Here is a 14,743-nt window from a genome sequence, read left to right on the forward strand (position 1 = left end):
GCCCTTAATCTGATAGAACCAAGGAGAGTGAAGCCCCACTCAGGAGCTGTACCTTAGAGGAGCTAGTGTGTACTAACTTTTCCTCTTAGGAAGAGGCTGTGTAAAGGTGGATCCCAGGAAGGAACTATAGCTCAGAACAGAGGATGCCTGTTTCCCAAAACACTGATTATAAAAAGGGAATCATAGATACAGAGGAAGAGCGGGGAACCCTACAATGTTGGTATTAATGTTGTACAACCTCAAGATAAAAATACTACCTCAGAGCTGCATATTTTGCAGTTCAGTAAGGAGTTGAAGCACCCCATAATCACCTCTGAATTCTTTAGTAGAACTTATACACCACAGCCTTGAAGGGAAATCTGTACCCCCCCAGAGAGACCCTGTTCCTAGGAGAAGTGTGTGTGTGTGTGTTGACAGCAAAGTAGGGAGAGGACCAGAAACAAATGAGTTCTATGGGGATCCTGGGGTGCATTTCCAGACATGGACTACTCTGAGCCTACGGCACACACACCCTCATATTAGTAAAGATGCCAAGGGCGGTCCATCCCAAAGAATAAGATGTACCATTCCAATGAATAAGATTAAATGTCAATTAATTGAGGTTTTTCTTGCAGTTCATTCAGGGTATAAATTTGGAAAGATCTGCCTTTTGTATCTCTTTGCTAGCACCTCCCCTCTCTATTTCATTTTCTCCCCCCCCCCCCCCACCTTCTCTCTCTCTCTCCCTCTCTCTCTCTCTCTCTCTCTCCCCTCCCCTCTCTATTTCATTTTCCCCCCCCCCCACCTTCTTTCTCTCTCTCTCTCTCTCTCTCAGCTCCCTCCAGTCTAACATCTCCCTTCTTGTTCTTCTCTCCCCACAGTTAAGCATCTCTCTTCTCACTCTCCCCCCCAGTCTAGCATCTCCCAACTGACTGTTCCCCTCCCCCAGTCTAACATCTCTCCTCTTTCACTTCCCCCTTCTAGTCCAGTATCTCCCCATCCTCTCTCTTCCCTTCACTTCCATGATCCAGTATCTCCCCATTCTCTCTGCACTCCACTCAGTCCTCCACCTCAGTGCAGCATCTCCTGTCTCCCTCTTCTCCCTCTCCCTACAGTGCAGAATTCTTTCTCTCTTGTGTAGCTCAGCAACTTCCTGTTCTTCCCAGTGATCCAGCATCTCTCATCTTGCATCGCAGTCTAACACCTTACACACACACAAACACCCCGTCTCCTCAGTGGCTCAGCATCTGCCTTCTCCCCCCCCCCCCCCCCCTCTCTCTTTCTTCCCTTTCTCCCCAATAGTTCCCCTACCTTACCGCTGTGGTCAGCGGCCAGAATTGAACACAGGAGGAGCTAGGATGTAAAGGAAGTGTGAAACTTTTCAGTCTAGGTCAGGGGTGTCCAACCTTGGCCCTCGCCTGGTCAGATTTTCAGAATTTCTGCAATAAATATTCATGAGATTTATTTGCATACAATGGAGGCAGTGCATGTAAATAGATCTCATGCATATTCATTGGGCAATCCTGAAAACCTGACTGGACTGTGGCCCTTGAGGACCAAGGTTGGACACCCCCTGATCTAGGTTGTGCTGGAGGCCTGCTGTGTCCTGCTATGGAGTGGGTGGAGACACATCAGGCTTCCAGCGCAAAATACACTAAAAGATCCTTCACTTCCTTTCCATCCTAGCTCCTCCCCCCTACCCCACCACTGATGAAATGCAAGGAGGCAGCCTTGGCGTGTGAGCTAAAAATGGGGCCAAATGTCTGTGTCACAAACCTAATACGTATGGCTTACCACGTCTGCATTAGTCGGGGAACTCCCACTGAATCCGAACATAAGGGCACATCCTTTCATTACTTCAGAACAAACTAGAGCAGGACTCCAGAAACTTCCTCAGTATAATCATAGAGGAAGGTTTGTGGAGGCCCTGCTAGTCATGCCATCTCTCTTACACATAGGTGCCAACATTTCAAAACCTTTGGAGGTGCCGAATACAACAGAAATGACCCCTTCCTGGAAATAACAAAGGAGCTTGCTTAATGTTGGGGGGGGGGGGATCAGCACCCACTGGCACTCATAGAGCTGGCTCCTATGCCCTTACGCTACACATTCATCTATTTCGATTTCCTACTCATCCTAACCCTTCAGCTGCCTATACTGACCCACATACTGTGCCAGTCATCCATTAATTCACCTTCAGTTTTAAATGCTGGGGTTAGTTGGTCTCTTATATTCCCTCCGCGTTTCCAAGTTTATTAAAATTTGATATACCATTCAATTAAAATTCTAGGCAATTTACAATAATAAAATCAGCTGGCCTTTTTTTTCCTTCCCTGTTGTCACAGACCTGCCTGCTCCTGCTTTCTCTTTCTCTCTAGCATATATGCATTATAGCTCAGAAACCCAACCTCTTGTTCTTTCCATAATAATTCCACCTATTTCTAGTTTGAAAAGGCTGCAACTCTTTATTTTCCTGTACCTTGTGACTCTGCAAATGGCTTTTCTTCCTGGCTGGGGTCTATACACTGGATTAATTCCCCATTGTGTATCCCCTGTTGGTGGCCAGTCCTTGTTAAGTGCTTTGAATAAAGGCTCCACAAGAAATCTAATAACCAACCTAAATGCCATGTCTATTTTAGAAGGAATAAAATGCACATTTTTGGGTTTAGAATGAATTGTTAAGCATTAGCAGTAGCACTAATACCATTAATATTTTGTGATTGTTTCTCTGTACTGGTCCTTCGGCCATGTTAGGATTTAGGTATATGGCAGGACTGTTCTGTACTTGGCTGAGGTTTTCGGCTTTTTCCAGCAAGAAATGGATGAATTATTCAGCTATCTCCCTCTCTGCCAGGGAGTAAAATCAGACAATGAGACATCTTTTTTTCACAACCTTTCTCAAAAACAGCCACCACACCCAAACAGAAACACATTAATGACCCAGGCATTTATCTGAATTTTTAGATGATCGAACTTTAATGACCCAAGGTCATTTAAAACTTTAATTAAAATCAGCCCCATGGTCATGAGATCTTTATTTTCTAAGCTTGCCTGGCTCCATTTCCAGCCTGGTTTTTGAGCCAAAGAGAAGCTCCTGGCAAGCCCAGCTCACCTTCCATGGAGCTTCTCACAGTTCTGTCCATATTAGCTCAATTCAATCCAGGACCCTGAAACTATACCATCTCATACAGCATCTGACCATACAGGATTGCACTGAATCGATTTTATGGGGCAGATTTTCAAATACTTAAGCATACCCACTAAAGCTTAGCTTATATATGGAGAGGTCACTTAGCAGACTAAAAATACAATATTGTGATGTAAGGAGTAGACATTTAAAAGAGATAGGCCGAGTCCTAACTTCAGATGTCATTAAGGTGCCTATACATTCATGAATATGTTCCCTTGCTGAGCACCTAAATTTAAGAGGCTATTTTTACTGGGCAGTTAAATTTAGATACTTAACAAGTGGGCAGTGGCAGGGCCAGAGTGGAGAAGATAGGTTAGGTGGTTAGCACTGATTTCCAGTACTAAGTTCCTAACCTAGGCTCCTACATTCAGGAAAGAAATAGCAGGCCTGGAATCAGGGCTGGATTTAAAATCTGGGTACCCAAAGCAGAGAGCCTTTACCATCACCCACTGAGGTGGCGATAAGGGCACCCGTGCTAACCCGGTAGTAATTGGGCAGCACACAGCGATGCCTGATTACCTTCAGGTTACCGCTGTGCAGGCCATTTCTGGGAGTTTTCTTTTTCCCCTGGGAATGGCACACGCTTGGGGCAGGACTACTGACAGCGGACGTGTTGGGCCGGCGGTAGTCCTGGAAGAGCGAGCGGTAAGTCTGCATTGGGCTTACCGCCACTCTGTAAAAGGGTCCCTAAGTATGATGAGTTTTCATCATAAAATCTAAGTAGCTAAGCATTGCTTAAATTTCACCAAACTTTAGATGGTTAAAACCATGCATCTAAATCAAGTGCTCAGCTCACAGATGTCAAGTCTCACTTATTAGGCGTATATCATATTTATTTGAAGGATCTCTCACAGTCTTTGAGCCCCTTGTCTTACTCATTAGGAATATGTCACTCTTATTTGAAGGCTCCCTCACTCTCACAGTTTCACACTACCCCTGGAATTTTATAACACTGCACACATCTTTTCTGAATGCCCCTGACCTGCCCATGCCCCCTCCCATGGTTGCACCCCCTAATGGGTTGCATGCAAGAGAATTTGGGCGTGGGTCTTTTTTTCCCCTCATTTTATATTTATTGAAATTTCAAGATACATATTCTTCAAATACCACAAGATTCAAACAGATCACAATTAATTTAACCGATTATTATCACGGAGTGGAGGAGTGGCCTAATGGTTAGGGTGGTGGACTTTGGTCCTGGGGAACTGAGGAACTGAGTTCGATTCCCACTTCAGGCACAGGCAGCTCCTTGTGACTCTGGGCAAGTCACTTAACCCTCCATTGCCCCAGGTACAAATAAGTACCTGTATATAATATGTATGCCGCATTGAGCCTGCCATGAGTGGGAAAGCGTGGGATACAAATGTAACAAAAATAAATAAAAATATACAAATAGTGTGCACTGTTAATGATATTCACATGCCAGTCCATCCCTACTGAACATTCCAGCAGAGCAACACATGGGGCTACTTGTCAATCAAGAGTGTAAAATCAAAACCTCAGGAGAGGATCTGAAAGAGAAGAGATTTCCAAGAGAGGAGAACCAGACCAAAAGCAAGCTACTCAAATGTCTGCCAAGAAGGAGAAAGACTAACATTAGACAGTGCCTCAGCCATTTCTGGCTCATGCTTCTCAATGATGGCAGTGAGAGACATTCACATTTGACCACCTCCCCCTCCTCTATATGTGCTCTATAATGTTGGGGCAGTAAGGACATAATGATTGCTGTTCATTATAGATCTTCAGAACCTCTGCAGTTGTCTCAGGGCAGACTGACCAGAGCAATTGCAGTAATGGTCATCATCACACAAACCAGCATAAGAAGTTCAGGTAACCTGACACCAATCTTTGTGCCTCATCCCCTGAATCAACTCCCCCCACCTTCCATGACATCCTCTCCATCCCTCCCACCCACCCACCCAGAGGCAGCTGTCTCAGAGGACCAGAGAGACAGAGGTGGAAAGGCTGGAGATGGGTCCCACCTTGAGTGCCTTGTGATCAACTGTCTCAGTTGTCATTCAATGCCTTCTGTGAGGTGCAGTCACTGCAGGGATGGGGACAGGGACAGAGCTTGCGGGGACAGATCCCGTGGGGATGGGGCGGGGACAGGGACAGATCTCAAGGGGACGGGGCAGGGATGGAGACAGAGCCCACAGGGACAGGGACAAACATTGTCCCCGTGTCATTTTCTACTGTGAGGGGCTTATGACTTGCCTCTTCAGCCTGGTCTCTACTGAAACACATGTCCCAGACTATTTGTTTCATTTGAGACCATGCAGGACACAGAACACATGAAATGTCATTTATTATTCAGTTAGAACTTGTGTATTGGGTCTTTATTTACAGTAAGTAGAGTGTACAGTGAGCAACTATGTTTGGAAAACAGTTGTCATGTGTGAGCTTTTGCTTTGAAATAATATTTTCTTTTCTACATAAATATGGAATTATTTTGAAATTGCTCAAGTGTGTGTTTGCAGCTTTTCTTTAGTCCTGATCTCTCTTGCCCCTTGCCCTCCATCTCTCTGATATTTTCCACTCCACATAACATCCTGATTTAACAGCTCTATTTATTATTCATTAATGCATTTATTATTAATATTTTTCTAGCATGGAATAAAAAGGTATTAATCTTCTTCCCGGAGATGAAATTATTTGTTTCCTGATATATTTCCAAAGGAAGGGCATTCCATAGCTCAGGGCTGCTATGGAAAAAACTCAACCTCTATAATGACTTACAAGTGCATTCACTCTGCAACTCCTCAGTACCTCTCTACTCTTATCTTAACCTATACAGCTCCCCAAAACTCCGTTCATTGGGTTAATCTCTCTTATCTGTACCCTCCTCCTCCACTGCTAACTCTAGACTCTGTTCCTTTTATCTTGTTGCACCATATGACTGGAATAGACTTCCTGAGTCAGTACCTCAAGTTCCATCTCTGGCCATCTTCAAAGATAGATTAAAAGCCCACCTTTTGAGGCTGCTATTAACTCCTAACCCCTGTTCACTTGTACAGTACCCATGTATGTTTTATCATTCCCACCTTAGTAATTCCCTTATCCCTTATTTGCCCTGTTTGTCTGTCCTTATTAGATTGTAAGCTCTCTTCATGTTCAAGTGTACAGCACTGCGTATGTCTTGTAGGGCTATAGAAATGATATGTAGTAGTAGTAGTAGATTGATCCGATCAAGGTTCTTGACTAGATTCAGCCTTCAGTAAAGATCCTTGGCTAGAATGTGATTGTTTACCAGGGATATACCATGCCATATGATCTTCCAAATAAGCCAGCCCAAGGTCCCTAAGTACCCAAAAGGCTCATATCAATGTTTTAAATTTTGCTCTTTCCAGTACAGGAAGAAAATAGCTAAAAAAGAAGCAGCCAAACACGTGTCAAAAGGAAGCTGAAAGGGATAAGAACTTAAGAAGATAACAATAGCCATACTGAGATAGACCAAAGGTCCATCTAGCCCAGCATCCTGTTTCCAACAATGGCCAACTCAAGTCACAGATATCTGGCAAGATTCCAAAAAGTAGTTAGATTCCATGCTACCAACCCCCAGGGATAAGCAGTGGCTTTCCTCGGGTCTACTTTAGCAATGATGATGGACTTGTCTTTCGGCAATTTGTCCAGACCTTTTTTAAACCCAGCTGCGCTAACTGTTTTTACCATATCCTCCTGCACAGAGTTTCAGAGCTTAAGTATGTGTTGAGTGAAAAAATATTTTCTCCTATTTTTTTAAAAATGCACTATTTAGTAACTTCATGGCATGTCCCCTACTCTTTGTACTTTTTGAAAGAGTAAACAATTGAATTTAATTTACCTCTGCCATATCTCCCCTCAGTCTGTGAAGATGAAGAGCCCCAATCTCTTTAGCCTCTCCTCATATAAGTCATTCCATCCCCTTAAACATTTTGGTTGGCCTTTGTACCTTTTCTAATTCTGCTATATCTATTTTCGAGTTGTGGTAATTAGAATTGCACAGAATATTCAAGGTGCAGTCACACAGTGATACAGTGGCACTGTAATACTTTTTTTTTGTTTTATTCTTCATTCCTTTCCTAATAATTCCTAACATTCTGTGTTGTTCACAATGATACTTAAACCCTTTTCCTGGGAGGTGATTCCTAATGTAGAACCTACCATTGTATAGCTATAATATGGGTTATTCTTCCCAATGTAGCCACATTGAGTCTGCAAAGAGGTGGGAAAATGTGGGATACAAATGCAATAAATAAATAAATAAATAAATAAATAAATAAAATGTGAATCACTATGCACCTGTCCACATTAAATTTATTCTACCATTCGGATACCCAGTCTTCCAGATACCAAAGATTCTCTTGCAATTTCGCACAATACACATGCTTTGTAACAGCTTTGAATAATTTTGGGTCATCTACAAATTTGATTACTTCACTCATTACCATTTCCAAATTATTTATTTATTAGGATTTATTTACTGCCTTTTTGAAAGAATTCACTCAAGGCGGTGTACAGTAAGAATAAATCAAACATAAGCAATAGACAATTACATCAGTAAAAATATTCAAATAACAATACAAAGTATGGCATAGAGGGGCATAATCAAACGGGGCCAGCCATCTATATGGCCGGCCCCGTAAAGCGGCGTCCTGACCGTATTATCGAAATAAGATAGCCGGCTATCTTTCGTTTCGATAATATGGTCAGAACCGGCCAAATCTCAGCATTTGGGCCGGCTTTAGAGATGGCCGGTGTTGGTTTCCGGCAATAATGGAGACTAATGCCGGCGATCTCAAACCCGGCCAAATCCAAGGTATTTGATCATGGGAGGAGCCAGCATTTGTAATGCACTGGTCCCCCTCACATGCCAGGACACCAACCGGGCACCCTAGGGGGCACTGCAGTGGACTTCAAAAATTGCTCCCAGGTGCATAGCTCCCTTACCTTGGGTGTTGAGCCCCCCAAATCCCCCCCAAAACCCACTCTCCACAACTGTACACCACTACCATAGCCCTAAGGGGTAAAGGGGGCTACCTACATGTGAGTACAGTGGGTTTTGGAGGGGGTTTGCAGGGCTCCCATTTACCACCACAAGTGTAACAGGTCGGGGGGGATGGGCCTGGGTCCACCTGCCTGAAGTGCACTTCACCCACTAAAAAATTACTCCAGGGACCTGCATACTGCTGTCAGGGAGGTGGGTATGACATTTGAGGCTGGCATAGAGGCTGGGAAAAAATGTTATTTATTTATTTTTGGGGGGTGGGAGGGGGTTGGTGACCACTGGGGGAGTAAGGGGAGGTGATCCCTGATTCCCTCCGGTGGTCATCTGGTCAATTGGGACACTTTTATTTTGAGGCTTGGTCCTAAAAATAAATGGATCAAGTGAAGCCAGCCAAATGCTCGTCCGAGCCGGCCTTCTTTTTTCCATTATCGGCCGAAGCTGGCCATGTCTTAACCACACCCCCGTCCCGCCTTCCATACCCTGCCGACATGCCCCCTTGAACTTTGGCCGGCTCTGCGATGGAAAGCAGTTGAAGCCGGCTAAAATCGGCTTTCGATTATACCAATTTGGCCGGGTTTAGGAGATGGCCGGCCATCTCCCAATTTGTGTCGGAAGATGGCCGGCGATCTCCTTCGAAAATAAGCAGGATAGTATATTACTTACAATGTCAGCACAATATGTAATGGAACATTTTAATAGACAGTGTAGGGAATAAACAAAGACAGAACATATACAGCCCTGTTTACTAAGGTGCGTTAGCATTTTTAACGTGCCTACAATTAGCATGCACGTTAACCATGTAGGCGCCTATAGAGATATTGTAGATGCCTGCACGGTTAACGTGCGTACATGTTCAACACGTGTTAATGACGCTAACGTGCCTGTAACGCAGCTTAGTAAACAGGGCCTGAAGATAGGTAAGAGAGTAAGAGCAGTTAGAAAATAAAGTGACTGATTTAAAGAACGTTGCACATAGATGTTAAACAGCACTGGTCCCAGTACAGATCCCTGTGATACTCCACAGGGTAGAAGCAATATGAGACAAGTGTGAAAGAAATTTGCCTAGGCAACTAAGCAGTTACCTGAGAAAATTATCCAGGCTGAAAATGCCTTTCACAGCTCATGTATTTGTAGATGCAGGGAAAAGAAACCGGATAGACTGGCAGAGACAGAGTAGACAGGATAGTCTGATTCTGAAAAACCTTGCTTCTGCTTTCTCTCTGCAGCCAATCATGTGACACACCACTAATAAGCAAGAGAGAAGGGGCTCAGAGAGTGTGAGAGGGCCTTCAAATGAGTGTAACTCTCTCCTAATGAGTGAGAGAAGGGGTTCAAAGAGTGTGAGAGTATAAGGGTGAGAAAGCCTTCAAATGAGTGTGATCTACTTCTAATGAGTGAGAGAAGGTGCTCAAAGAGTGTGAGAGTAAGAAAGTCTTCAATTGGGTGTAACTCAATAGGAGACAAGGGACTCAAAGAGTACGAGAGTGTGAGGGTGAGACAGCCTTCACATGACTGTGATGTACTCCTAATGAGTGAGAGAGCAGGCTCAAAGAGTGTGACAGTGAGACAGCCTTCAAATGAGTGTATTATAATCCTAATGAGTGAGAGAAGGGGCTCACATAGGCCTAGATTCTATATATCATGCCTAAAAAATCAGTTCTGAAAAAATATGCCTAGGTGTATTCTACAAAGTACATCTAAATTTAGGCGCATTTTATAGACTATGCCTAAATTTTCACACAGTTTATAGAATATGCCAAATGCCCGTCCGTGTGACTGAATTTAGTCGGGGGCAGTTACACCAAGTAAAACTTGGTGTAAATGATGCCACCTAAATTAGGAGCGATCCAGGTGTATTCTATAACAATGTGCATAGATTTTAGAAACATCTATGACCTGCCCATTCTATGCCCATGGCCCTGCCCCCTTTTCAACTATGCGAGTTAGAATTTACGTACATCACGTTACAGAAAACACTTAGACAGTTGTGTGCGTCAGGGGCGTAGCCAGACACCCAATTTTGGGTGGGCCTGGGCCTAAGATGGGTGGGCAGAAGAACCTCGCTCCATCCCATAGGTGATTTGGTCTCTCCTTCTCTCGCCTGCATGCCATATGGTCTCTCAAACATCCCCCCTTTCCCGTATACCTTTTAAATAGCAGATTTTCACCAGCAGCGAGCAGCAACTAATACGCACGGCTCATGTTGGCCCCACACCCTTCCCTCTGATGCAACTTCCTGTTTCTGCCTAGGCAGAAATACATCAGAGGGAAGGCTGTGGGGCCGGTGCAAGCCGTATGTATGTCATTGCTCACTGCTACTTACAAGGTATGCAGGAGGGACACTTGTTGGGAGTTTTTGACTGGTGGGGCTTGGGGATCCCTGCCAGCCACCCCATATGTATGCTGCTACTGGGTGGGCCTGAACCCACAGTGGGTGGGCCTGGGCCCACCCAAGCCCACCCTTGGCTACGCCACTGGTGTGCGTAAATTCTAATGAATGCCAATTAAGTGTCAACAATTCCTTGTTAACTGGCAATTGTCTGCAGTGATTGGCTTGTTAACAGTTAAGTTGGGCATGCAAATCCAGAATATGACTGGATTTGAGCACGCAACTTAAGTCGTGCTATATAGAATCTGGGGGATAGTGTGCATTTTTAAAGAAAGTGAGCACTATCAACATTTGTTTCAAAATTTTAAAAAAGGAATAAAATGAAACAATAATTTTCTGGCTGCCTATCCTTAGTATTCAGCGAGATTCCTGTTACTCATTAGCATTTCTCAGAGAGCCCTTGAAGATAGAGAGACTGGCAGGAGGGGGGAAAGGAAGAGAAAGAGTGAACACTAACCTACTACTACTACTACTATTTAGCATTTCTATAGCGCTACAAAGCATACGCAGCGCTGCACAAACATAGAAGAAAGACAGTCCCTGCTCAAAGAGCTTACAATCTCAAGAAGCAAGAAAGAGAAAAGAAAAGACATGGTGGGAGAGAAAGAAGGGCAGAAAGACAGACAGAAATCAAAGGAGGTTTTCTGGCCAATGAGTTGACTTTTTCTTTGTCTTCCTGTATTTTTGTTGGCAGGAGGACCCAGCAGGATCTACTCAGGCTGCTCCTCTCCAAACAGGAAAACAGAGAACAAGCTTTCCTGACAGACACCAGCTGCCACCAGCATTTAAGACCAACTACATGGAACATTCCATCTCTCTAGCATCTTCTGTCTTGAGAGAACTCTGAAAGGCATCATCCTTCAATAAATAAATATAACGTACACTGTCTGCAAAATGATCTTCTCAGGAGAAGTATGGCTAACCAAAATAAGAATACCATTGAATTATTCCCTTCATCACCATTTGTGAAGCTGCTGGAGCATGCTCCAACCTGGTCCATTCAAAGTCTGCGTATATCCATCGCTATGCCATTCAATTAAAAGTATTCAGTGCAGGGGCAAGAAGTGATTACTCTTCAGTGTCAGCAGTGATTCCATTCAAGAGGTTTTCCTTGTGGTCTCAAGGATTCTTTGTTTGACTTAGAAAATTTTCCACACCTTTTCTTCTTCTAGCCAGCCCATTCCTTGGTAAAAGATAAAGCTTTATTTCAATCATTTTATAATCCTGGCTTTTCGGAGATTTGGGTAGATCACACACAAAGATACTTGGCAATCCTTTCTGATCTGGGCAGGAGTTCCCACTGTTTGGGATGAAAGGAAGCTCCTACTTAAATAAAAGGAATTCTTGATGCCAGCCCACGACACACATAAGACAAAAGGCCCACATCTCAGGAGAAATCTGATATTATCTGCTGACTGAAAAATAAATCCTAGGAGAGTTCACTAATGGATTGTTTCTGATCTCTCAAGTAGGATTTCATCATCCATGTTGCTCTCCATTGCATCCTGTGGGACCATTTCTGAAACACATTGAAGAAGTGTCTGTGTACATGAAATTCTGTTTGCCATAATTAATTTGTGAATGAATTAAAGTCAAAGTGGTTGTAAATCACGGTTGACATTTAGCTGTGAAGAATGTAACACCTTCCTGACAGGCAGAAAACCCTTTAAATCTTCCTAAGCAGAACATGGTAAAAGACCCCAGGGCTGTTATTTTTAATGAGTACTCAAATCCAAACCTGAAGTTAGATTATTTTTCATAATTCACTTTGAAGTCTGCAAAGACGGCGTGTAAGTTACTACCAGGATAACGGACACATGCATTGTTGTTGTCTTCAACATGTCATTCATCTCCCTAAACTTCCATAACTTTCTTTATTGCAATACAGACTTAACCTTATTACAACTACTGTATGATAAAACAGGTATCATGGGGGCTTGAGATATTTGTTTGATTTGTTTGAGCTGCACATACCCTCAATGCCAAATTCCCAGACCTTTGGAAACCAGTGAAATGGAGATGCACTTAGATCTGTAAAGCTTTGGAGGAGTCATGGACATCTCACCTTGACAACTGAAGACCTACATTTGCATTGGTTATTCTTAGTAATCTACTAATAATTCTAAAGAGTTGAAGCTATTGTTAATTGTTTGATCTCTATACCAAGATATAGTTAGCTAATTTGGGGATACTTCAGTCCTTTCACCTCCTGGAGACATTGAACAAACCTACAGTCCTGTAACTCTTTTGACATACAACTTCCATCACTGAGAACTTTCTACTTGACAAGACCAGAGGACAGTATTGTTTCTACTAGACCACATATTTCTTTCAATATGATTCTGATTACCTTCCTCCTAATGACAGCTGCTCTACTCTCTGGCATTGAAAGCTGCCCTGTTCTCTGCACCTGCCAAAACCAGATGGTGGACTGCAGTAACCAGAGGCTCTTCTCTGTCCCACCAGATTTGCTCCTAGACATCAGGAACCTCAGCCTGGCCCACAACCGTATTGCCAACATCCCACCAGGATATCTGTCCTGTTATACAGAGCTCCAGATCCTGGACCTACACAATAACTCCCTGTCAGAACTTCCTAAGAGACTCTTCATCAATGCTAAGAAGCTTCTTTACCTAGACCTAAGCTACAACAACCTTAGTCATGTGCCAGCTGATATGTTTCAGATGGCCCATAACCTGTTGCAAGTGAACTTGAGCTACAACCCCGGACTGAGAAAGATCCATCCACTGGCATTCCGTGGGCTATTTCAGCTCAGGCACTTGGACTTGAGCTATGGAAGTCTATCTTTCTTGGGACTGGAGGCTTTAGAGGACCTCTCTGGTCTAGTGATTCTACGACTAGGAGGTAACCCTTGGATTTGTGGATGCACTATGGAGCCCCTGCTGAAGTGGCTGCGGACCAACATTCAAACATGTGTAGCTGGTAATTATCAGCTTCTGAACTTCTATGCTACTAATAAAAAAGGCTAAATTTAAGAGCCTGTTTCAGGGAGTAGAAAAAATCCAGTCCAGGTTATTTTCTTTCTTCTAGATTCTATACCCAGAGTTCATTACAGGAGACTACAAAACTCTAGTTCATGTTCTTCTTTTATTTTGTTCTGGACTTCCCAGGCCTATCCTATTGTCTCTACCACCCATCAGGTTTGCAGGATAGCCACATTAAATGCATAAACTGGTGGGACTGCAGTAGGCGCAGATATATCTCATGCCAATTCATTGTGAATATCCTGAAAAACCCAACTAGTTATGGGGTACCAGCACAGATGTAGGAAGCCCTGATGTAGTTGGTCCATTTAAGGAGCCCCATTCCACTGACTGCTGTATTCTTCACTCACCTATGTCTTTTTCTCTTCCAGATGTGCAGCGTGCCAAATGCTGGGGCCCACCAGAGGTAGAAGGTGTACTGCTTTTCTCACTGACAGAGGAGAGCTTCAAAGCTTGCCACTTGACCCTTACCCTGGACGATTACCTCTTTATTGCCTTTGTAGGGTTTGTGGTCTCCATTGCGTCTGTGGCTACTAACTTCCTCCTGGGCATCACTGCTAACTGCTGCCATCGATGGAGCAAGGCTAACGAGGAGGAAGAGATATAACTTGTCTCTGAGCCAAGTCAACCTTTATTCCCTCTGTATCACACACTACTCTCACTGCTGGAGCAATGCTATCAGTATTTCTTTAGTCTCAGCACAAGGGTAACCTCCTACACCATGTACTGTTCAGCTGGATAGGATTCTCATACTGCTGCATGGTTCTGAATCCTGAATGGAGGCTATTACAGATCCCAGAGTTTGTGGATGTTCATGACCAACATACAGAGTGATATGCTACATCCAGTCCTTAATCTGCACAAATGTGTACTGGGTACTGTCCTTCTCCATAGAACATCTGTCATAGACAAATGCAATTTATAAAGCAGCGCACAGGACAGAGGCAGAAAAGGGTTGCTTGATGGCACCATAACCTCGGGTGTGGGTGAAGACACTAATGTAGGCCGAGACTAGAAAGAGCAAGGGAGGTCTAGTCTGAGACTTCAGCAGTGGATGCAAGAGCTGAGTAGCAGGTGCAGGGCCAATGGGGGTCTAGTCTGGAGACCTCAGCAATGGATGCTGGTGTCAATGAAGGCCAAGACTAAGATCTCAGCAATAGATACAGAGTCCAATGAGGGACCTAGGTCTGAGACCT

The 14,743-nt window shown here is 43.8% G+C and overlaps 1 protein-coding gene across 1 annotated transcript; it reads left to right on the top strand.

The window, feature by feature from the left end:
• Positions 1-12,878: 12,878 nt before the first annotated feature.
• Positions 12,879-14,154, top strand: LRRC55 (leucine rich repeat containing 55). The gene is made up of 2 exons (XM_030190325.1): positions 12,879-13,485; positions 13,919-14,154. Exons 1-2 carry the CDS (start codon positions 12,879-12,881, stop codon positions 14,152-14,154), a joined length of 843 nt encoding a protein of 280 aa, XP_030046185.1.
• Positions 14,155-14,743: the final 589 nt, after the last annotated feature.

This window comes from Microcaecilia unicolor, chromosome 1 (genome assembly GCF_901765095.1).
Source record: "Microcaecilia unicolor chromosome 1, aMicUni1.1, whole genome shotgun sequence".
NCBI lineage: Eukaryota > Metazoa > Chordata > Amphibia > Gymnophiona > Siphonopidae > Microcaecilia > Microcaecilia unicolor.